We start from the raw sequence: 26,045 nt of genomic DNA, 5'->3' as shown, positions 1-26,045 counted from the left end.
TCGATAAATGGGATTCACTTACGGGACAACAAAAGGCCACACAGTGTGCTAAAAAGCACACTTTTTAATTGTCATTTGCCTGCTGAACAGAACCCGAGCGGAGAGTACATGGGTACAATAAACACATCTTGAAACCTTGAGGAGTCAAGAACTGTGTGTGAGTCTTCAAAAGGAACTGACCCCTGAAAAAATGACACTGGATGTGCTTCTTGATGTCTTTACATGCAAGTTGTGCCCTATCTTGCTGTATATTTAACCATGCAGAGTCCCGAGTGCCTTTCAAATCAAATCTCTCCGCAATATCCAAAATCCCCAAACATATAAAATGTGTATTTATAATATAAATGTGTTTACTATATACTTATGTAAATAATATATAAACGAAACATATGTGTAGGCACAGATTTATCTGAGACCATTACAAGCAGTTTGGACAAAGTTAGTTGATGAGAGCTGATGGTACAACATTGTTCTTATGAACCAGTGGTGTTTCTGGTCTTCAGAAACTCAAGACAGCAACATTTGCACGTACCTTCAGAAAATCTATTTCAAGCTCCTTTTTTTTTAGATGGAGCAACTGCCATTAACAGAAAGCAAATTGTTCAAAGCAGAAAGTTGGTACGAGGCAGGTGTTAAACTACAGATAAGCTGGCGGGTTTGTTTTTAAAACCAAAGTCAGTGATGTGCGGACAAGTGGAAGAGAAGACAAAAGGAAATCCATGGAATGTTAGGAATGGAAGCTGCTGTGCCTACTTTCCACAAAGTCCGGCCTTGCTAAGGTCCCTCCTGCCCAGATTTTTCCTCCCGAGGCCTGGCTCCACCAAATATGGCTGAATTTGGATTGGCGACTTGGTTGAGGGGAGCAGCTACTGTGCGTGGTTTAAGTTGTAGCCTGGGTCTTTGTGCCCTCTCCTCTGTAAAACATAAGATGAAAAGAAAACGACATCTCTTTAATGTCGAGCACAAAAGATAGGAAATAAATTGAGTGGTTGCTAATAAACATGGTGGCAGGAAAAAACTCTGCCATATTTGCAAAATTTATCTCACCAATTTACCCACATCAGAGAAGTTTTACTGTAAATGGAAACAATACGATCAACTGGACAAATGACGTTTCTGATCGGGACCCTTCCTCAGACTACTGGGGAGGGAAATGGAAAAGAGAGAGAAGTGATGGAAGGACAAAGCCTGGTAAATGAATGCAAATATACGTGAGAGGAGTGGGAAAGGTGGATTGATTGGCTGATGCTGAGGTGAATGACAAAGACTAGAGGTGAAAGGGAGACAAAAGGATGTCAGATCAGAAGAGAATAGGAGGAATTAAATGTAAAGCCAAAGGGAGGGTTATGGGTAGAAAGGGACGGGGCGGGAGGAGGGGGGAGGTGGCGAAAGAAGGATAGATGGAGTTAAATGTAAAGCCAAAGGGAGGGTTATGGGCAGAAGGGGATGGGGGTGGGAGTGTGAAAGAGGGGGAATTAAGGAGTTTGAGGGGGATTCTGGGATGGGAGATGAGCATATGAAGGAGGGGAAAGGAGCAGGGTATCTGGGATGGCGAGAGAAATGTGTGCACAACAAGGTGGAGGTGTGGCAGGGGAAAGAGAGTGGGTATGGAGGGGACTATGTCTTGCTCCAAATATATAGAGCTCTCAGGAGTCAGCATCTAGAATGGTGTCCAGAGATCTAGCCCAGATAAAGAATGACACATTTGCAGCTGAGGGAATGTTCGCTTGGTTGATTCCTATGATGGCAGCTTCAGAAAACTTAGAAGCGACTTCATTGACATGCACAACATTCTTAAGTGGCTTGGCAGGAGAGCTATGGAGCTGATGTTTTCCCTGCTAGGATGTCTAGAAATGCTGTTATCTAGAAATCTATTAATTCCAAGACAGGTGTGTTAAAACAGTGTGGTGCTTTCTGCTGGTGGTCATTTCACAAACCTCTTGCTGTAGAATTGAGTTTTAAATCATTGCCTTTTATGGCAACGGACGGAGTGCTCCAAAAATGCAAATTTGTGCATCTACTTGTACTTAAAAGGATTTGTGACAACACATATACTGCTGTAAATTGTAGAATTATTATAGAGTTATAGCTGTGTAAAGGTGGCTGACAATTAGATTAGTAGCATTGGAGTTGGATGATTAATCTCCAACTTTTTTCTTTGGTGCTACATATTACTTCAATCATTGGTGCATTTCCCCTCTGATCCCCCACTGACCAGTTTCACCAGGGTTATTCTTATCGAGTCCACACGAAAGATTAGAATTTGTTCAGCCAGAGATAAACACACTTCTTGGCATCTGCATACAATGGTGTCTGTCTTGCGCTTCTTGTGCTTCTTGTGCTTGGTGGTGGAAAGATTGGTGAAAACAGGGCCGAGACATGAATGCTCTTTCCATGACCCCGTTTCACCAGGGTGTTTTGATGCCACACTTGATGTTGAGGGCAGTAATTCTCAACTCATCACTGGAATTCAACTTTTAGAAATAGGTTGTGATGAGGACTGGATCTGAATACACACATTGGGTATTGGGAAGCAAGCTTCTGGAAAGTGGCACTAATGGTGCCGTCCGCAACACATTCCATCACTTTGCTGAAGTTTAAGAATAGACTGATTGGGTATCAATTAGGCAGATGAGATTTGTCCTGGTGTTTGTGACCTGGACAAAGCTGGGCAATGTTCCAGAATGCTGAGAAGATGCCTTTGTTGTGACGGTACAGATTGACCAGAGGTGCAGCTGACTCTTGATTGCCAATTTTCAACGCATTCTGCACATTGTCTGGACCCAAAGACTGCCCTTTCCAATGGTCTCAGATGTTTCTTAAAACAAGAATGGGTTCTGTGACATCAGAGTAAGTTCAGCATCGTTGACAATTCATCGCCTTGTCTTTAGCACTTACACATTAAGTTATCAAGAGGCATGAAGATGTTCTTAGAGCCCCTGTCTCTTTCTGTTCAACTGCCCACCACGATTCATGAGTAGATTTGGTGGTGCTGCAGAGCTGTGATCTGATCTGTTGGTTATGATATAGCTTAGCTCTTCCATACAATTGAAACTGGGGATACTTTCAATAGAACAGAGATTAAAAGAAGGGTGAAATTATTTATTTGTTTAAATATGATTTTTTTTAATACTGACTTTATATTTAAAAAAAATAATAATTTCACCCTTATTTTAATCTCTGTTCTATGAAAGTATCCCCAGTACTGACTTCTGATGACAGGCCAAATAAAATCAATTAGGCTTTAACTTTCTCCACCCAAGTAAGGAAGGGGCAGCCACTGGCAAAACTAAAAAGGGCGAGGCTAAGGAGATCTTGGTAGAGATTTGGAGATGATGGCTTTGTGGATGGAAATTAGATGATAATTTGGGAACAAAAACATTTATTTGTATAGGTTGGTTAAAAATCATTCTTCACAGGCATATTCAGAATATTTCTGAATACTGGGCAAATAGGAAACAAAATGTAAATATAAATCATGTATCAAATACACGAAATATGTGTTTATTGTTGTTTTTTTTATTGTATTGTATGTATGTATGACTGCAGGCACGAAATTTCGTTCAGACTTCGGTCTGAATGACAATAAAGGAAACCCTGTAAAAACCCTGTAAAACAAATAATAATTTGTACCTTCTGTTGCCTCTCTGAACTCATTACCAGAACCACGAGGAAGCCCTTCTCTGAAGCGACCTCCACCTCCTTGCCTATCCGCAGGGCGACCACCTCTGACTTTGGTTCCTCCAAATCCACCCATCGAGCGATCACTATAGTCCTCATCTCTGAAACCTAGTTACAAAACAAGACACCAAATAAATCAAGGGTTTTCAAACAAGATCTTAACAACATCTCAGCACAGTCACATATTCTGATATGCAGAATTGACATTACTGTCCATGAACCTTTGATTTAAATCCCTGGGATTGTGTTTAGCAGGAGCTTAGACAATAGACAATAGGTACAGGAGTTGGCCATTCAGCCCCTCGAGCCAGCACCGCCATTCAATGTGATCATGGCTGATCATCCACAATTAGTACCCCGTTTCTGCCTTCTCCCCATATCCTCTGACTCCGCTATCTTTAACAGCCCTATCTAGCTCTCTCTTGAAAGTATCCAGAGAACCGGCCTCCACCGCCCTCTGAGGCAGAGAATTCCACAGACTCACAACTCTCTGTGTAAAAAAGTGTTTCCTCGTCTCCGTTCTAAATGGCTTACCCCTTATTCTTAAACTGTGGCCCCTGGTTCTGGACTTCCCAAACATCGGGAACATGTTTCCTGCCTCTATCGTGTCCAAATCCTTAATAATCTTATATGTTTCAATAAGATCCCCTCTCATCCTTATAAATTCTAGTATACAAGCCCAGTGGCTCCATTCTCTCAACATATGACAGTCCCGCCATCCTGGGAATTAACCTATGCTGCACTCCCTCAATAGCAAGAATGTCCTTCCTCAAATTTGGAGACCAAAGCTGTACACAATACTCCAGGTGTGGTCTCACTAGGGCCTTGTACAACTGCAGAAGGACCTCTTTGCTCCTATACTCAACTCCTCTTGCTATGAAGGCCAACATGCCATTTGCTTTCTTCACTGCCTGCTGTACCTGCATGCTTACTTTCATTGACTGATGAACAAGGACCCGTTCCCGTTGTACTTCCCCTTTTCCCTTTTTCCCCAACTTGCCACAATTTAGATATGTATTTCAATTTGTATTTATACTTCTTTCAGGCTCACATTTTGAAATTCACTAATATTTTTATCACTCAATGCAAGTACTTTCATCCTTATCTCCGGTTTGCGTCCAGTTCCTCGTGCTGGCGAGAGCAGGAACAGGGAGATACGGGACCTGAATGTGTGGCTGAGGAACTGGTGCACGGGGCAGGGATTTAGATTCTTAGATCACTGGGATCTGTTTTGGGGTAAGGGGGAACTGTACAAAAGAGACGGATTGCATCTTAACAGGCAGGGGACCAGCATTCTGGCAGGCAGGTTTGCCACTGCTACACGGGTGGTTTTAAACTGAATAAGGGGGGTGGGGTGTCAAATGGGATAGTCGAGGATGGAGTTAAAGGGAAAGGGTTTCTTAAATGTGTGAGCGGAGAGACAGAGGGGTGTAAAATGAGGGTAGAAGCAATAGGTAGCAAGGTGAAAAGTAAAAGTGGCAGGCAGACAAATCCAGGGCCAAAATCAAAAAGGGCCACTTTTCAACATAATTGTATAAGGGGTAAGAGTGTTGTAAAAACAAGCCTGAAGGCTTTATGTCTCAATGTAAGGAGCATTCGTAATAAGGTTGATGAGTTGAATGTGCAGATAGCTATTAATGACTATGATATAGTTGGGATCACGGAGTCATGGCTCCAGAGTGACCAAGGCTGGGAGCTGAACATCCAGGGATATTCAATATTCAGGAGGGATAGACAGAAAGGAAAAGGAGGTGGGGTAGCGTTGGTGGTTAGAGAGGAGATTAACGCAATAGAAAGGAAGGACATTAGCTTGGAGGATATGGAATCGATATGGGTAGAGCTGCGAAACACTAAGGGGCAGAAAACGCTAGTGGGAGTTGTGTACAGGCCACCTAACAGTAGTAGTGGAGTTGGGGATGGCATCAAACAGGAAATTAGAAATGCGTGCCACAAAGGTAAAACAGTTATAATGGGTGACTTCAATCTACATATAGATTGGGTGAATCAAATTGGCAAGGGTGCTGAGGAAGAAGATTTCTTGGAATGTATGCGGGATAGTTTTCTAAACCAACATGTAGTGGAACCAACGCGAGAGCAGGCTATTCTAGACTGGGTATTGAGTAATGAGGAAGGGTTAGTTAGCAGTCTTGTTGTGCGTGGCCCCTTGGGCAAGAGTGACCATAATATGGTTGAGTTCTTCATTAGGATGGAGAGTGACATTGTTAATTCAGAAACAAGGGTCCTGAACTTAAAGAAAGGTAACTTTGAGGGTATGAGGCGTGAATTGGCCAAGATAGACTAACAATTGATTCTTAAAGGGTTGACGGTGGATATGCAATGGAAGGCATTTAAAGACTGCATGGATGAACTACAACAATTGTTCATCCCAGTTTGGCAAAATAATAAATCAGGGAAGGTAGTGCATCCGTGGATAACAAGGGAAATCAGGGATAGTATCAAAGCAAAAGATGAAACTGACCAATTGAATAACTACTTTGGTTCTGTCTTCACTAAGGAAAACATAAATAATCTGCCGGAAATAGCAGGGGACCGGGGGTCAAATGAGATGGAGGAACTGAGTGAAATCCAGGTTAGCCGGGAAGTGGTGTTAGGTAAATTGAATGGATTAAAGGCCAATAAATCCCCTGGGCCAGATAGGCTGCATCCCAGAGTACTTAAGGAAGTAGCCCCAGAAATAGTGGATGCATTAGTGATAATTTTTCAAAACGCTTTAGATTCTGGAGTAGTTCCTGAGGATTGGAGGGTAGCTAATGTAACCCCACTTTTTAAAAAGGGAGGGAGAGAGAAAACGGGGAATTACAGACCAGTTAGTCTAACATCGGTAGTGGGGAAACTGCTAGAATCAGTTATTAAAGATGGGATAGCAGCACATTTGGAAAGTGGTGAATTCATTGGACAAAGTCAGCATGGATTTATGAATGGTAAATCATGTCTGACGAATCATATAGAATTTTTCCAGGATGTAACTAGTAGAGTGGATAAGGAAGAACCAGTGGATGTGTTATATCTGGACTTTCAGAAGGCTTTCGACAAGGTCCCACATAAGAGATTAGTATACAAACTTAAAGCACACGGTATTGGGGGTTCAGTATTGATGTGGATAGAGAACTGGCTGGCAGACAGAAAGCAAAGAGTAGGAGTAAACGGGTCCTTTTCACAATGTCAGGCAGTGACTAGTGGGGTACCGCAAGGCTCAGTGCTGGGACCCCAGCTATTTACAATATATATTAATGATTTGGATGAGGGAATTGAATGCAACATCTCCAAGTTTGCGGATGACACAAAGCTGGGGGGCAGTGTTAGCTGTGAGGAGGATGCTAGGAGGCTGCAAGGTGACTTGGATAGGCTGGGTGAGTGGGCAAATGCATGGCAGATGCAGTATAATGTGGATAAATGTGAGGTTGTCCACTTTGATGGCAAAAACAGGAAAGTAGACTATTATCTGAATGGTGGCCGATTAGGAAAAGGGGAGATGCAACGAGACCTGGGTGTCATAGTACACCAGTCATTAAAGGTAGGCCTGCAGGTGCAGCAGGCAGTGAAGAAAGCGAATGGTATGTTAGCATTCATAGCAAAAGGATTTGAGTAAAAGAGCAGGGAGGTTCTACTGCAGTTGTACAGGGTCTTGGTGAGACCACACCTGGAGCATTGAGAACAGTTTTGGTCTCCTAATCTGAAGAAAGACATTCTTGCCATTGAGGGAGTACAGAGAAGGTTCACCAGACTAATTCCTGGGATGTCAGGACTTTCATATGAAGAAAGACTGGATAGACTTGGCTTGTACTCGCTAGAATTTAGAAGATTGAGCGGGGATCTTATAGAAACTTACAAATTTCTTAAAGGGTTGGACAGGCTAGATGCAGGAAGATTGTTCCCGATGTTGGGGAAGTCCAGAACAAGGGGTCACAGTTTAAGGATAAGGGTGAAATCTTTTAGGACCGAAATGAGGAAAACATTTTTCACACAGAGAGTGGTGAGTCTCTGGAACTCTCTGCCACAGAAGGTAGTTGAGGCCAGTTCATTGGCTATATTTAAGAGGGAGTTAGATGTGGCCCTTGTGGCTAAAGAGATCAGGGCGTATGGAGAGAAAGCAGGTACAGGATACTGAGTTGGATGATCAGCCATGATCATATTGAATGGCGGTGCAGGCTCGAAGGGCTGAATGGCCTACTCCTGCACCTATTTTCTATGTTTCTATGTTAAAAATGGCGACCAGAACGAACTGGACACAGTACTTGATGCACTAGGCAGTTGCATCAAAACTCTGCTTTTATACTCTATATCTCTTGAAATAAAGAACAATGTTCTATTATTGTTATAGATATTGGGTCTAATAATCGAGAGTTATTGATCAGTATCTATCTCCACAAATACTCTGTTTCTTGCTCTTGAACGGTTGATCAGTGCACATTCGGGAAAATCTGAAAGGATACAATCTTGAAGAGCTTAAACAGCATTGCATTGCAGTACATTGCACTTTCGCAGCTATTGAAACTCTCCTTGGCTCAAGATTTGTGTGTGGGTTTAATCTGGTGTACAATGCGCCATTGAAGAGATTTAGTCGAAGCACATGGACATGGTTATGGGTTTTCTTGAGGCATGGAAATTGGATATTTAAACTACAAACGATCATGCTTGAACAATAAAAGAAATCCATAAATGCTGGAAATACTGTGAAGTATGGTGGAGTACATGCACAAATTAGCATGTTGCTGTATCATAAGTTAGTGGGGAGTCTGGATCTTTCAACCTACCTCGTGACTGACACTGGACTCTTTCTCTATGACTGTAATCCTACAAATCTGTAAAACTATATTCTGTATTTTTCTCTTTGCACTACCTGTTGTACTTGTTTGTACTCATATAGAGTATGATCTGATTTGATTGGATATCACACAATACCAGTTCTATCCTGGAACCTTCTAGATGAAACAGAGGATCCTTTCCAATCTTGTCTATTGCATTTGGTGGTCCCAATACGACCTCCTCTATATCAATGAGACCAAGTGTTGATTAGATGAACAACTGAGCTTTGTCCACCAAGGCCTGCTTGAGCTCTCGGTTGCTCACCATATGAACTCCCCTTCCCATTCTCGCACTGCCATAGTGAGGCCACACGCAAACTATAAAAATGGCACATCGTATTCCGCTTAGGTAGCTGATAACCCAATGGTATGAACATTGAATTCTCCAATTTCAAGTAATAGCCCCCCACACCCCTACAATGTGCACACATTTCACTCACTATTCTCACTACCCTGTTCCTTTCCCTTCCTCATATCCTATCCCCACCAACTGTGAGTTCATTACCCTTTTATCCCCCTCTTCCCCCTCCTGCCGACTCTTCTATCCATATTTCTTCCCTCCAGCTTTACATTTCACTCCTCTTTTTTCCTTATCCCTTCAGTGTTCATCTTGTTTACACTTAGTCTCACCGATATAGACCAGGCCACATTGGAAGCACTGAGCGCAATAGAAAAGGTTGGAAGAGATGCACGTGAACCCGTCTCCTTTTCACCTCCAACCTTTGTCACTATCTCCACCAATCTGCCAATCACCCTTCCTCCCTTGTACCTTGCTATTGCCTGCCAGACTTTGCCCCACCCCAACCTTTCCTTTCCAGCTGTCTCCCCACCCCCCACCTTCCCTATCAGTCTGAAGAAAGGCCGTGACCCAAAACATGGTCTATTCATTCCCGCCAGAGATGTTGCCTGATCCACTGAATTCCACCAGCACCTTTAATTTCTGCACAGTATTTGTCCCATTTGTTTGGTCCATAACATGGGGAATAACCTGAATATTTTAAAATCTAGTAATCCCACTGATGAGAAGGCATGTTTTGGTATCAATCATCAATGCTGCTCTTTAAAGCTGAGCACTGATTGTTCACATTTTGTGAATGTGACCCAACTATTGACACTGTTAATATGGCAACATTATTATGTTAATAATGTAATATAGTTTCATTACAAACATAAGGAATCTTAGAATGTATTAACATGCAGGAGGAAACAAATTCTCACCTCCTTTCTCTTCTGGTCTCCTGAAGCCAAATCCACTCTTCTCCTGTTTTCTGCCTTCCGCTATATCAACCCGAAGAGACCGATCGCCAAGAAGCTGTGGGAACAGTCGATAGGTTTTATCTGTGGCATCTATCATTTCCTATTCAACAATTTATTTTGTTTAATAGCAGTCCACAGTACTAGACATGCCTTAAAGCTTACGTGATCTCACCTACATGTTCTTCCTGACATGTTATACTGATTTGTCCAAAAGCTCAAACCTTTATCCATCATGATCGATAGTAACATTTTGTTACAATATAATTTCTTTTAGATGTGCTGCTTAGTCCAGCAAACCAACATCTTTCAAAAATGCTTGGATTTTTCAGTGGAATTCTATTTATCTACCTCATGCCCTGGGGGTGTGAATCTAGATGCACTGATGGAATAAAAGCTTCTGCTGTTTTCTTGCTATCACAATTCTCCATCAAATTCATTAGGAATGCAATTCTTAGAGGATGACAGCATATGGTCTGTTGCTAATGGTGCACAAAATGATTCACAAAAACAGCTTGAATGAGATGTTAGAAAAATAGATGACTACCTGGAAAACACCCCTCTTTACCTAGATCAGCTCACGGGGGTTTCTTAAATGAATAGGTGGTTTCTTATGCAAAGAATGATGGTCATTTCACTTATTGTCAATATAGAATAACTGTAATAGATGATATCCCGGAAGGGTTAAGCAATCATTCAAAATTCTCTGCATTCCGAAAGGGGCCCAGTGGATGAGAAAACAGCAAGTGATGCATCAAAGCGAACAATAGGCTAACATCAGTCATCTGGAGAAATGGCTGGAGTATGTTATGAAGGAAGTCATAAGAAGACATTTAGAAAATCGCAACATGAGACAGAATCAACATAGTTTAAGAAAAAGGAAATTGCATTTGACAACTTTGTTTTATGCTCTTTGAGGATGCACTTAGCAGGTTGAATAACGGAACTCAATAGATGAAATGTGCCAAAAGGCATTTGATATTAGTATTCATTTATTATCGCTGCATGTGCCAGGATTCAGTGGAAAGCTTTGTTTGCATGCTATCCAGTCAAATCATGCCATACATCAGTACAATTTAGCCAATAACAGGTAGTGCAAAAGTGCAAGCTCCATAGTAAAGTCAGTTTTGAAGTTTGGGACTACACCCTTAGGTTATAAAATAACTTTTTAGTAGTCTGATAACAGTGGGGATGCAGCTGCCCCTGAATCATTATCCTTGATCACATTTTTCATACCAATTACAACATATTCAATAAATTATCAATCTCCTCATTTGTGATTTATTGCCTATTCAAGCACATAATTATTAGGTTACTTAAAAATATCTCTTCGACAATAATGTTATACAGCATGTAGTACATTATCACCATTTTTTGTGAACGTGTACATAAGTGTGACATATTTGAGCACTCCGCATGTGTGCATTAATGTTAGTGCCACTAAAACATTTACAAAACCGTTGCAGGGAGATTTTGCATTGCAATGTCATGAGAGTTATTTGAGCAGGTGAACCGTATCTTTAAGTAATCTTCATGATAGAATATGTTCAAAGCCTCATTTCCTCATTATATAACCGATCTTTAACCTCTCCTTGCTCCATTCTGAGGTTCTCACCTGCTTTAAGAAGACCACTATTATCCAAAGAAAAGCAAGGTAGTGTGCCTGAATGACTATCGGCCAGTGGCTCTGACATCCACATTCATGATGTGCTTCGAGAGACTCATCATGGTGCACATTCATTCCAGCCTCCCAGACAGCCTTGATCCACTGCAGTTTCTCTACTGTCACAACTGGTCCATGGCAGATGTCATCTCCCTGCCGCAACATTCATCACTGGAACATCTGGATAACAAGGACATCTATGTCAGACTCCTACTTATTGACTACAACTCCACATTCACCACCATAATCCCATCAAAACTCATCTCCAAATTTCTGGAACTAGGAGTCTGCAAACTGGATCCGTGACTTTCTGACATGCTGCTGGTGATACTTGCTTCTTCCCCACTGTTATCAGATGACTGAATGGTCCTCTCATAAACAAAGACTACAGTCTGATCTCCCAATCTACCTCATTGCAGACCATGCTCTTTTTTGTTAATCTGCACTTTCCCTGTAGTTGTAATGCTATAATGCTGTAACACTATATTCTAGTACTTTTCTCAAACCAGCTGCACCTATGTAATTGCTTGATTGTACCCAGGTACTGTATATTATAGTTTGACTGCATAGCATGCATTTTCACTGTATCTCAGTACATGTGACAATGATAAATTAATACCAATAAATAGAAAGTAATTTCACTACATTCAGAATGTTGTACTTTATTTAACTCAAGGTTTCAGTTGGTGGATGCCTTGGCATATTGCAAACAATGAAAAATCAAACTTTACTTCTTGAAAGACATTCAACGTTTACATCTTTATGTCAGTGACAGTTTTAATCAATTCAACCGTTAAACAAGGTATCTAAGAAATAGTGAACCACAAAATCACCTATCTTGACATTTCTCAGAAGAAATTTATAACTTAAACTTGTATGCTGACAATGTTTTGACTGCTGTTGACAGTAATCTTGATTTTTTGCCTGGACTCCAGGAGTTAATCCTGGCAAAGTACAATTTATGGTGCTAAGTGATGCATATTTCCATGAGGGTTTTATCTCCATGAGGTTTAGGATTCTGTTAATGGCCACTGTGCTCAGGACAAAAGTGCGTCTATTTCACATCAACGTACTATTTCTTGGTGCCCATGCTATTATATGGGCTGTGGCAGCTGGGCAGCACTTTACAAAGCTCCAGCTTTTCCCACGTCAGATTTCTTTCTCTCTGCTGCTTTACTTGCAGTTAATATCACTTGTACTATATGAGCAGGATCGCAAGCATATACCAACGTGTACTTTACATATAATTAGTCATGACTAGAGGAAATAAAAGCATTTTGGTGGGTCTTTCCATGAATGTGGCTTTAAGCCTGTTTAGACAGGTGGAATTCAATGAAAATAAGCTAAAAAGTTGGAATTCTTTGTTAATGCTACGTAGACATCAATGCATATTTACAACCAGGAAAATCTTTCATTCATATAACTCCTCCATGCGTATTTCCCGGACCTTGGTCCGGCAACATGCAATCATTGCAATCATTGCATTACAGGCGCGGTGGTTAAGTCCAGCTTCTTTCACCTAAGGAAGCTGGCAAAGGTGAAGCCCATTCTCGAGCGGGAGCATTTTGAAACAGTAATCCATGCCTTTATTACATCTAGGCTGGATTACTGTAACGCACTCTACTCTGGAGTCGCACGAGCTTCATTGGCTCGTCTCCAGCTTGTTCAAAATGCTGCCGCTCGCCTTTTGACTGGAACTCGAAAGAGGGAGCACATTACGCCAATTTTGGCCTCCCTACACTGGCTCCCAGTGCACTTTCGAGTTCATTTCAAAATTCTTTTATTTGTTTTTAAATCGTTGAATGGGCTCGCCCCGCCTTACCTCTCTGAGCTGCTCCACCTATATGCTCCTGCCCGGTGCCTCAGGTCAGCTGATCAGCTGCTCCTTGAGGTACCAAGGTCTAAGCGGAAGCTCAGAGGGGATAGAGCCTTTTCTGTTGCTGCTCCGGCACTCTGGAACACCTTGCCGCTGCACATCAGACAGGCCCCCTCACTGTCCATCTTCAAATCCTCCCTAAAAACACATTTTTATTCTTTGGCTTTCGACACTGGCTGAGGCATTGCTCCTGTTTTTAGTGCTTTTAATGTCTTTTAATTTTTAGTGTGTTTTTTATAGTCCTTCGTTTTACGGTTTTTAATGGTTTTTAATTGTTTGTAATAGCTTTTTGTTCATGATTTCTCATGTACAGCACTTTGTGGCAACTGTAGTTGTTTAAAGTGCTTTATAAATAAAGTTATTATTATTATTATTATTGTTCAACTTATATTGTGGGGAGAGGCTGTGAAGAACCTCACTCGTGAGGGATATTTTATTTAGTTTTAAGATTTGACAGGATTGGTGCAGTCACAAAGTGAAAAAATATCAGGACATATCCTTAACTCTCTCAATAGGGAGTCTCTATTTTTTGTTAGTTAAGGCAGGACAGAAAAATTAGTTTTGAAGCATGTCCGCTCAATGAAGCAGCCATGTTGTTCAGCCCTAACTGAATGAGGTGGCAAAGTAGAGTAAGACTGCTCAGAAAGCTGAAATTTTCTTGTCTGACATTTTCTGCATATCAGATCTTTCCAAAAAACAAAATAAGCAGTTAAAAGTTCTGCCTGATGGTGAAGAAATTGTTAAGTGGAAATACTCATCTGAGGCATCACTTTTATACTGGCTCTCACTGGCATGTGGGACTAGTGTAGCTGGGACATGTTAGGCCGAAGGGCCTGTTTCTACACTGTACCACTCTATCTCTATGACTCTATCTGTTTTCTCACTGTGGTGATAGGCACCTTGATATATAGGACAGGAGATTTTGTGGCTGCAAATGGGACTCAAGGATGGTGTGTTGCTCTATCTGCTAGGGTAAAGGATGTATCTAAATGTGTGTAGAACTTTCTCAAGGGGGAAGGATGAGCAGCCTCGAGTCATTGTGCACATTGGCCCAAATGGCATAGGTAGAAAGAGAGATGATGAAGTGCAGAGCGAATATAAGAGTTAGCAAAAGGTTAAAAAAATGGACTTTGAGGGTAATAATTTTTGGATAATTCCCAATGCCCTTGTGCTTATGAGAGGAGGAATAGGAGGCAGATGAATGCAGGGGCAGGGGCAAGAGATGGTGCAGGGGCAAGAATTCCGATATTCAGACTATTGAGATCTTATCTAGGGCAGAAGTAACCTGTACAAGAGGGACAGCTTGCACCTGAACAGAGAGCGAGCAATATCCTGGTAGGTAGATTTGTTGGTGCTACTAGGAGGTTTAAACTATATTGGCAGGGGTTGGGATCCCAAGCTGCACTGAGGCAGTTTAGAGGTTGGAAATTAATACAGACATCAAGGCATGCAGGGAGCGAGAAAAGGCAGTTGGATTAAATTGTATTCATTTCAATGCAAGAGACTTGACAAGTAAGACAGATGAACTCAGGGTTTAGGTACGTGGGACTAAGATATTATAGTCATTACAGTAATCTGGTTCAGCAAGGGACTGGACAGGCATCTTAATATTCCAGAGTACGGGTATTAATTTGATTAAGGAGAACATCATGGCAGTAGTGTGAGATAAAATGACCCAGGGATCATCTAATCAGACTTTATGAGTGAAGCTATGAAATGAGGATGATCATTAGAATGGGACTTAGAAGAACAAATATGCTGGGATATTATGTAGTTTCAAGAATAATAGGGATATCATAGTAAGTGATTTTAACCCTCCAAATAGACACTGGCAATGTGTATTGTTCACGGTTTAAAATGGTTGTAATTTGTTGAGTAAGTTCGGGAAAGTATCCTCAGGCAATATCGAGAGGGTCCTACTTGGGAGAGGACAAAGCTTAACCTATTCTTAGGAAATAGGAAAGGGCAGGTGTCAGTAGGGTAACACTTTTTCTATTAGTTTCATGATAGTATGGAAAAGGGAAATAAAACTGGTCCACAAGTTACATTTCTAAATTGTGGAGAGGCAATTTATGACGGTATGACATGCTTGCTAAAGTAGGTTGTTTGTGGGCAAAGAGATGGCTGGCAGGTGGGAGGATTTTAAAAGTGTGATAGCAAGAATTCAATGTCTACATGTTTCTGTTAGAGTGAAGGACAAGGTTGGCAGGAGCATGAAAACACTAGATGACCAGAGATATTGACACTCTGGTCAGATAAGAGGAGGAATGTATCAGATTCAAGTAGCTGGGAATACAAAGAGATTTTATAAGCATATTGAGGGAAAAAGTGTACCTAGGGAAGAATAGGCCCGCCAAACACCAAAATGGACATTATAGGTGGAATCGCAGGAGATGGGCAAGGTGCTCAATGAATATTTCTCCTCTGTCTTTACTGTGGAGAAAGATCGCAAGACTAGGAAACAGGAAATGTTAATGGTTATATCTTGGGGAGAGTCTATATTACAGTAAAGGAGATGATGGATGTCTTTAAAAATATGAAGGCAGATAAGTCTCATGGGCCTGATTTGGTATATCCAAGAACACTAGGAAACTAGAGAAGAAATTGTAGGAACTCTGGCTGAGATAAATGTATCATCGTTAGCCACAGGTGAAGTGCTGATAGACTGGAGAATGGCTAATGTTGTGCCTTTATTTAAGCAGTAAAGGTGACTGTCATAGGTCGCCTAGACCTGTGACTGGACCCCCCACCTATGACAATGTCTACGACAAGCTACAACAACCTACCACCTAGTCGACGTCAAGCTACGGTAAGCGATCGACAACATAGGACATCCACCTACGACCACACAGGCGACAACCTACGACAACAGAAGTCAAGCCACGACAAGCAACAACCCTGTCGGTGACAACTGAAGACAATTCAGTCGCCGGTGTAGTGGCCATTTGGCCTGTTTTGCATGTCATTGTGGATGGCATGTGCCTTTAAATTTTAGACTGCCCGTTATAATGTGGGTGGGATTTATGACGTGTCTTTGGGCGTGTTTGCAGCTTAACTGCTTGCGCAGAAGTTTAGGTTTTAGATTCGTTTTGGAGAGACGATGGAGAAGGTTAATCCTTCGACCATGTCAAGGCATGTCATTGTTACGGAGACACGAGGAGCTTTCTAATATTTGAAGTAATGAGCTGGAGTTCGAAGAAGATTGCCGTAACTAGTCGGAAAAACCTTGGATGTATCTTACTGTTTTCTATCTACAATAAAGAAAATATTCATCAAAAGACCGTGTGTTGAAGCTTTATGAATGGAGAAGCTCTGAGGTCTCTGAGGCAGCTTGCATGCATACCGAAGATATTCCCCTTATCCATTCTCATCCAATTAGCGGCTAGGGTGCTAATTACCTGAAAGATATGAAAAATCTGCCGCTACAGCCGGTACCTGTCGCCGGTTGACGTAGGTAGTCGCCAATGGAATTCACCGGTCAGCACCGGCGACAACCTATATCACCTGACGACAAACTACGACAGCACCTACATCAGGAGAAGTCAAGCTACGCTTATTGGCGTCAACCGACTGTCGCCCAAAAATTTTGAACATGTTGAAAATCCAGTAGCGACCAGAAAGACACTACGACTCTTTGGGCGACTGAGGACACTACTCACGACCATACAGGCGACACCCCCGGTGACCATGCAGCCTAGTCACCTGTAGTTGCCTAAAAAATAGCCTAAGTGGGACAGGTCCTTAAGATAGTCCACTAAGTCTAACATCTATGGTATCTCAGTTACTGAAGAAGATTCTGAGGTAATGATATACGTGCATTTGGAAAGATGTGGGTGGTTTCTTTTGCACGGGAGATGGTGTCTCATGCAATTAATTGACTTTTTTGGAGAAGAACCGGTGCGAGCAGAGCAGTAGTCGTGGGCTAAATATACCTCAGCTGGGGCCTTTGATAAGGTTTTGCATGGTAGCTGCTCTGGAAGATTAGATCCAAGGAGAGCTAGCTAAATGAGTACATAATTGGCTTGATGATACGAAGCATCGGGTGATTGTGGAAGATTTTTTTCTCGAGTGGAGGCCTGTGACTAGTGGTGTGCCTCAGAGGTCGGTGCTGGGCCCATTGTTGTTTGCCATCTATATTACTGATTTGGATTAAGATGTGCAAGACATGGTTAATAAGTTTGCAGATTACACTAAAATAGGTGGTTTCTTTGGCAGTGAAGATGGCTATCAAGAATTACAGCAGGATCTTGATAAACTAGGTAAATGGGCCAAGGAATGGCAAATGGAGTTTAATTCCTTTAAATACACGCTGTTGCATTTGGGAAGTCAAACCAGAGTAAGATCTTCACAGTGAACATTAGGGCCCTGGGGAGGTTTGTAGATAAGAGAGTCAGAGAAGTAGAAGTACAAGTACGTAGATCCTTGAAAATTATGTCATGTATAGACATGGTTATTAAGAAGGCTGTTTGCATGCTAGCCTTCATTAGTAAGGGCACTATTGAAGTTGGGATTTAATATTGCAGTTGTACAATCACTTTCCCAAGGTTGGGGGAGGCCATTGGTGAGAGGGAAAAATGTTATAAGAACTGGAGAGGCAACTTTCCCACACAGAACGTGATAAATGTGTATGGAAGAACTTGCCGGAGGCAGGCAATATTTTAAATGACATTTCGACAGCTACATGGATATAAAAGGTTTAGTGGGATATGTGTCAAATCGGGCAAATAGGACTTGCTTAGATGGGCATCTTGAATGGTATGGATGCAGGTTGGTCCTGTTTCCATGCTGTATGAGTTTATGACTATCAGGCTCTCTGTCAAGATTGCCATATTGACTCTCTGCAGAATTCCTGTCACATCAGAAAATGAAAATGAAAATCCACGTCTCTCCTGTCTTCCCCGTAACATACAACTTCCCCGTAACTTATAACTCCTTCCCGGTTCTGATGAAGGATCTTCAACCTGAAACATTAGTTCATGTCTGTTCCTCTCTCCACAGATGCTGCCTGACCTGCTGAATGTTTCCAGCACTTTGTTTTATTCTTAATACATTACTCGCGCATGAAATGATCACAGCAGCCGTATTCCTTTAGAGCCTCGCATGTTTATGCAGCAGGTTAAAACCAAAAGGCTTTTCCAGTTGGTCAGAAATTATTTGGTTATTCCAAATCTTGGAATTGTATGCCACGTTTTCTTCTGTACAACTGCTGCAAGGCAATTTTATGAGGATACTATCCTTATTAAAACTGACAATTGTTGAGTTGTAGATTTTCAGGGTTTCACTGATAAAATATGTTGCAGAACTTCGTGCGGCAGAGTAGCGCTGCGGTAGAGTTGCTGCCTGACTGCACCAGAGGCCCAGGTTCGATCCTGACTATGAATGCTGTCTGTATGGAGTAGTATGTTCTCCCTGTGGCCGCATGGGATTTCTCCGGGTGCTCCGATTTCCTCCCATATTCCAAAGAAATGCAGGTTTGTAGGTTAATTGGCTTCTGTAAATTGTCCCTTGTGTGTAGGATAGAACTAGTGTATCGGTGATCGTTGGTTAGCACAGACTCGGTGGACTGCAGAGCCTGTTCTATGCAGTATCTCTAAACTAAATTTAGCTTGATGTCCACACATTTTGAACGTAGCAGACCCAGATGTATAGAGTACCCAGCTCCAGAACAAACCAAACACAAAAGCTAAAGCAGAGCAGTTCCATGTTGACATTCCAGTTTGATCAAGGTGTCTTTTCACACTCTGTTCATCTGACCCTCAAATCAAGAGAATAACAATGGTCAAGAGGGAAATAATCATCATGATATGGGCCATTGGGAGGACTATGGTATCTCTTTAAAGTTGTGTTTGTGCGTGCATTTGTGCATACACATGCATCTGTATAAAATGTTCAAGAGTGATCAAAGCAAGAAATCCATTCATCAAGGAGTTATTATCAAATTGGTCTGCAAGACCGGTGCAGGCCCTGCTGGATAGAAGAAGCCCTGTGGGAAATGAATGAATTAGAACTGTTAGGATAAGAATGCTTGTGATGGTCATGGTCATTTTCAACTCTACTGACTTTATCCAGATGAATGCAATGTGCTTGGATGAGGCAATGTTCTGTAATCACGTGGCTGTAAGCCCCCCCTCGGTCTCCAAAGGGCTGTACATTCCATCATGCTGCCTCCTCTGCAGATAAAAGCTCTGATGGTTGATCCCTGGTTTCCCGTGCCCTCTTCTGAAAGGAAGAAAAAAAAAGACCTGCTTTGATGAATGCAAACAAATGTCGAATGGGATGGATAGCAAGCATTGTTCAAAGTGTCCATAAAAGAGAGCATGCAACTTTATATAGAGATTAGGCAGTATGCGGACAAATGGAAAAGGAAGTAAGTGCAGAGATCAAAAGAGATCATGAAAGGTGCATTGGTTGGATGGAGTTGGCTATTGAAGACAAATCAGGAGGTATTGGATATATATTGAGGTCACTTTAAGCACATCAAGGAATGTGGGAGTACAATCCTGTTGTACTCTTTCTTGCAACCTCACTGGTGTACCCAGCAAGTTTTTTCCTCCCACTTCTAGGGGAGGCTATGTCCATACACTCCTTGTAGATCACAGAGTAATATCAAGCAAGGAGCCATTAAATTGTGGGGTAATCTCTATGCACATACCAATGATTTCAACTCCTTTGGGTCCAGCAATGTTAGTAATAAATTATCATGTTTGCAATGTGCTCTTGAAATGGAATAGAAATTGAATCATGTTCATTTTCTTTGAACCAATTCAGCTTGATTGGTCTGGAAATACTGTGACTGTGTTAAACAGCTGTGAGAAATATATGATACAAAAATCTCCGGCCTCCTGAGCACTGGAGGCCACCTACTGGAAACTATTCCACATTCTTAGTATGTGAAAACTGAAATTAAAAAGACTTGAACAAAGGCGCAGGCTGCTATTTGACCATCAGACTTCCAAAAAGTATGACTTTTCTCTGCATTGACGCATTTTGATTTGCTGATGAGGTTGAAAGTGCAGTTTTTTAAATCTGCAGAGTTAAATGAAATATATAGTTGATTTTTCCAATATGCAAGGTGTTAATGGTTACTGAGGTAGCACAGATAACTTTCGGGATTCCCAATATGCATGTATGGAACCAAAGATTCCGATCTGTAACAGTCCACCTTATTGAACATGCAACACTGAGCTTTTATTAACATAACTAATATAAAATTAAGATCATGTGTCTGTTGGTAGAATTCCAATTATGAAGTTTGAAGTGAGTGAGAAGATGTGTTTCATAACATTACTAGCTTAGCCCCAATCAAATGTTCTTTCTGCTTCCACAAGAGCAGTAGATCCTCTTGCAACTGTCACCTTCTTGTATGTTGAACATTTTTATCTCATCCGAAAGTACCTTTAGAAAGCCCCTTTCTTAACATCTCTCAGTACCAAGCAATTAATACTAAATTGCACTCACATTTTTCCATTAGACATTGGATTTTAGAGATACAGTGTGGAAAAAGGCACTTCAGCCATGTCCATGTCAACTAGCGATCTCCCTGTACACTAGCACGATCTCCCTGTACATTAACACACTTGGGACAATTTACAAACCTGTACGTCATTGGAGTGTGGGAGGGAACTGGAGCAACCGGAGAAAACCCACGCGGTCACAGGGAGAACGTACAGCTCCGTACAGAAAGCACCTGTAGTTAGGACTAACCATGGGTCTCTGCCACTGTAAAACAGCAACTCTACTGCTGCACCACTGTGCCACCCCTTCTTTTATTCCAACCAGAAAAAAAAGTTTTATTTTCTCATTCTAATCGTATTTATTTCCTTGCTTCATACCAGCTATTGGTCTCTGGGTGAAGTTAGTTACCAATGGCTATCTTTCACTGAAAATTTGATTGCTACTACTTCTTTGTACTATCATTTGATATTTCTCAAAATCATCTTTGTCCTTCCTCAAAGGAAATCTCCTCTTTCTCCTGGTTACTGCCTTTTAAATCCCCAAAGCAACAATGTTGTTGTAATTATGAATATGTTCATAGTTCAGAGATTCCTGTATTTGTCCATGATTAGCATTGTGATGTTAATTTCACCCACCACTCTCCCTTCCTCCCCACCGGTTCTGCCTCTTACTTCTGATTCTTTGACCAGAATTGACAGGGTTATGGAGAATCAATAAAGAAGCCAACTCAAATCTTCTGTTCATTCTCAATTGTTTGAATATGTTGTGTGAGTTTCAGACCAGATTGTGCACTCGATTTCATGTAATCTGTATGTGAATTAGGACATAAATTCCAATCTGCGTAATTGGCTGGGTACCCTGTGCATATTTTCCCCAATAGAATATCCAGGCCAAAAGTTTAAAGCATCTAAACACTGAAGGAAAGAACAGCTGACGAATGATTTAATCATCATCATATATATCGATAATCTCATAATTTAGATGTTTAACAAACATGCAAAAGAAATGTTATTGTGTTGCAGAAATATTAGTCCAATTGTGCTAGTAAATGCAACAGCTCCGCCTTACCTGATCAATGCCTGCCTTAGCTTGTAGGCTGAGCTCTGCCAGTGTTTTCCTCACTATATACCACCCCTGGTCTGCACATGGAATCCAATTATGCTGAATTCTTGATTTTTTTTAAAAATATTCAAAACAATGTACAAAATGACTTAATTTATCTTGCTTGTAAAAATCTTTGCTTTGTTTCATTATTGAAAAGATTTGAATGGCCATAAAGCAGGGAAATGGACTTTGCTCCCTGCAAGGAGACTTGTGAGAGGTTTCTTCTGTCCATTGTAAGAGGCCTCACAACTCAGCTCTGGGATAATCTCAGCCTGCAGGTCCAGGACAAGTCAAGTTCAAGTAATGGAGAAAAATAATTGTAGGCAGCAGGCCCCAATCAAGTAAATTTGAGCAGTTAAGAGTTACTACAATAGAGAAATACACTCATAAACCTAAACTGATTGCACTTTAATGGAACTTCCTTGTCATTCTAGGAGCCAATACTAAGCTCTAATTATATTTTTAAAGTCTGGTCCTTTTTATCAATTCAAATTATATCTACTGCATAGACTTTATGCAGTGTAGTGATTTTAAAATATAGTTACAAGAAAAAATAATTGCAATTGTATTTTTCATTGGACATCCAAATGACCAAACATAAAATAGATACTCACAGCACCGTCATACGTCAAGGCTTCTTTAAGAGATTCCAGGTCGTGAAATTCTACATAGCAGAAGCCTACAAAATATTTGAGTTCAATTTTACACATTTAACTGATCACTAAACCTAGCTTGTGCTTGTAAACACAGCAAATTAACAGGTTTTAATTCAAATGCAATGGAACCACTAGAAAAAGTCATTAAATATTATTTTTTAAATGACTTTTTGGCTGAGTCAATAGGCTTTTCAACCACCAGAGGCTTAGTGGCCATTGTTTACAGGTGCACTTCCCAGACAAAGTCACGTAATAGACACTAGAACTGGGAATTGTTAGAGCAGGCCAATCCAATCTACTTTTCCTGTTCTTTCCCCGTGTCCCTGCTTATATCCAAGATGGATTCCCAGAGACAATCAGATATCACCCTCCACGCTACCTCCAAGAAGACTAACACGTTGTTAACATTTAAAAGCCATTTGGGCATGTAGTTAGATGGGAAAGGTTTAGAAGGATATGGGCCAAACTTGGGGAGGTGGGTAGATGGGGCATCATGGGTAAGTTGGACCAAACGGCCTGTTTCCGTACTTTATGACCCTATGATTCTACGATTGACCACATTTCCTTCAATATAAACATGCTGGAGGATATTCACTTCCAAGGGAGCCCATTTCCTGCTAATTAGGGTACAGCAGCCTTCCTTGAGGATTAATTTCAGCTCTTCTGAAAATTTACCTGCCACCAGGGAATCTGCATTTACCAACTCCCCTGCCAGATGACATTGTAGAAGTGTGTTTACTCTTCAAATATTCAAACCAGCCATGACTAGTTTTAACGTATTGGCACTTACAGAGGGTCCATTACCCCTCTCACTTTTACTCAAGCCTTGCCATAATGAACTAGATTGCTCCTGGATTGTCAAACTGAAAAGCACATGCCATTGATTCTGATCCTCCAACATGCTTTTCCTTTTTCCAATTCCCTTCATTATAAAATCTCTGCCATCCTTAACATTCAATGCACTGCCACAATCATTACAAATTTATTTAAAATAGCCTATAATGTTATGGCCCATTTGTGTTAAAAGGCTGCATTTTTTTGGAATGGTCTGCGTAAGCAGGTGCCTATTTTAGCATAGTTCTCAATCCATTAATAGTGACTTTTATTAACACAACCGTTCTTAAGTTTTAAAAAGACACTTACTTTAAAATTGACATAATCTTTCCTTCTGGCCCTTAACATTAAGGAGTGTTAGTTATAATGATAAACTCTGTAAATCTAGGTCATGTACTCTGATAGAGATAATTATATCAAAGTGAAATCATTTGTAAACTGAGGGACTTTAATCTTTAATCTCGGAATGTTGTTTTCTACCTCTCAAGTGCCTCTTTACCTTTTTTATACAATATGATGATCAGAACTGCATGTAGTACGCCAAATGTTGTCTAACCAAAGTTTCTTACAAAACACCACACAGCTCCATTGACCTGGATTTCAACTTCACTTCACTTTGTGTCTTCATGGAGTTTTCAGGTTCTTCCCATGCTGTGTGATTTTCTTCCAGGTGATTTTCCTCCAACATCCCAAAGATGCGCTACTGGGTTAACTGACAACTATAAACTACCTTTAGTGCAGGAGGGTGGCAGGAGAATTGGGGTAAGATGACAATAAGGTATGGGACTGATGGGATTTCTCTGAGAGCAGGCGTAAAATTGAGGGTCTACTTGGCTCCTATTTTATAACTATGAGAAATATATGTTTAGTAAAACCATTTTAAAATTATATGCTCTGGAGATAAATACTAGTACTAATCTTGCTTTTATTTTTACATAGCCATATGGGCCTACATCATTATGTTTGAAGTTTTAGAGTTGGACTCTTCAGACCTAATCTGATTTGCCCATGGATTGACTGACTGGATTTGCCTGCATTAGGACTGTAAAGTTTTGACAAAACCTGGACTTATTAGGGGCAGTTAGCATGACTTTGTGCAGAGAGGATCCAGTCTCACAATTTTGATTACGTTTGTTGAAGAGGTGACAAGAAGATCGAAGAGGTTAGGGCAGTGGAATTTGACTCTTTACCCCTCACCCTTGCTCTACACTTTATATGTACATGCTTTCTTAACCCCAAGAATGTGTTAATGTCCTAATGATGAGTAAGGTGTCAACCCTTACTGGGAAAGGTCCACCATCTGGAATCACAGCCATATACACAAACTTATGTGGTCCTGATGCAGAGAGCCTGTACCTGACAAAACGCATTGAGGACATTGCCTCAGCAAGATTGAGCTCCACTTCTGAATTCATTGGGCAGTTCAGCAGTGGACACCAATGACAGATTGTTATCCAAAATTGGGCAATGACCCAGGTCTTCTGGTATTTTGAATAGGTTATTGTCACTGATCAATTTAGCATTCACCAGCAACATCCAGGGTATTATGATCTGAATCAAGGTTTCAAAATTTAATGTGAAACTTAAAATTATTGTTATATTCACAGGAATCTATTGGAAATCTCTTGGATACTTTAAGAGATAGGAAGCAAGTGTAAGCATTGAAAATTGTGACAATTCTGAAGTTCTGAATTTGGATTTAAACAGAGGGCAGCTAAATCACATATTTAAAACTTGCAATGTTTCATTTAAAATTAAAACCAAAGTTTTTGTACTATACCTTTAAATTTGTCTGTCTCTTTGTCTCTGACTAATCGAACACTCATCACATTCAATTCTTTAAAAATGGCATCAATATCTCCTTGCACAGTATTGAAAGGTAGATTTCCTATATAAGCTGTATATGGGGGTTCTGTTGGTAATTCCTTCTGTTTTCTGGGAGCACTTACTCGAGATCTTCTGAAATAAAAATCAGATCAAGCTTCAGTCTGGCCAGGTGATATTTATTCTGTACTCAAGTTGATCTTTCTATTTAATAAGCAATTTAAAAAATGTGGAAAAGCCATCTTCAGTTTTACCAGAATCTTGCAAATCAACTTACTTCTAATCACTCACATTTAATCGACTCTCTACCCAAAATTATACTCCATTATTTAAATGTTATTTCAAGTCAACTATGAAATGTCTCTTATAGATATCTAAATATATATTAATGCAAAGAATTTGTTGGAAATCTAATTGTGGTCTTTGCTTCTTAGGGCATTTATGCAGTGTCAGTGCTAAACCGTGTGGGTTTGGGCAACAATGAGAATTTTAAGGTCTCACCAGTTGGTACATTGCCAAGCTATAAATACTTAACACAAATCTCTAGTTAACAATTTGCACTATCTTGAATTCAAAAGGAGGGTGCAGTTCCAATATAAAGAAGGCAGAAGAGTGCTGTAGTAATTTTGGCTATTGTATTGATTTTAGTGGAAGCAAAGTATCATGGTGGTGTGGGGGGCTCACCTTTGCATCATGATTATTTAAGCATTTAGTTTATGGAATATGGGCACAATTGGCAAGTACAGCAATTATTACTCATCCCAAAAAGAGCCATAGAGTCAACCAACACAGAAACAGGTGCTGCAGCCCACTGACAGTAGGTGTTTAATGGTTCACGTTGACTTCCAAGTACCCAACTATACTAACACCAT

The 26,045-nt window shown here is 40.8% G+C and overlaps 1 protein-coding gene across 2 annotated transcripts in view; it reads right to left on the bottom strand.

Moving 5' to 3' along the window:
- Positions 1–392: 392 nt before the first annotated feature.
- The window catches only part of eif4h (eukaryotic translation initiation factor 4H), a 36,741-nt gene continuing 11,088 nt past the window's right edge, over positions 393–26,045 (bottom strand). The window contains exons 2-6 of one of the 2 annotated variants that reach the window (XM_033045944.1): positions 25,130–25,308; positions 22,474–22,538; positions 9,726–9,819; positions 3,634–3,789; positions 393–914 (exon numbers count right to left, since the gene is read on the bottom strand). In XM_033045944.1, the coding sequence (XP_032901835.1) occupies positions 775–914; positions 3,634–3,789; positions 9,726–9,819; positions 22,474–22,538; positions 25,130–25,308 (634 nt within the window). In that variant the 3' untranslated portion in view covers positions 393–774. Of the gene's footprint in view, positions 915–3,633; positions 3,790–9,725; positions 9,820–11,376; positions 11,689–22,473; positions 22,539–25,129; positions 25,309–26,045 lie in introns of those variants that run through there. The other variant, XM_033045943.1, reaches the window with a different exon arrangement.

The sequence above is a fragment of the Amblyraja radiata genome, chromosome 28, assembly GCF_010909765.2.
Source record: "Amblyraja radiata isolate CabotCenter1 chromosome 28, sAmbRad1.1.pri, whole genome shotgun sequence".
Taxonomy (NCBI): Eukaryota; Metazoa; Chordata; class Chondrichthyes; order Rajiformes; family Rajidae; genus Amblyraja; species Amblyraja radiata.
The sequence above is the reverse complement of the archived record's forward strand: the minus strand, read 5'-3'. Positions and strand labels throughout refer to the sequence as shown.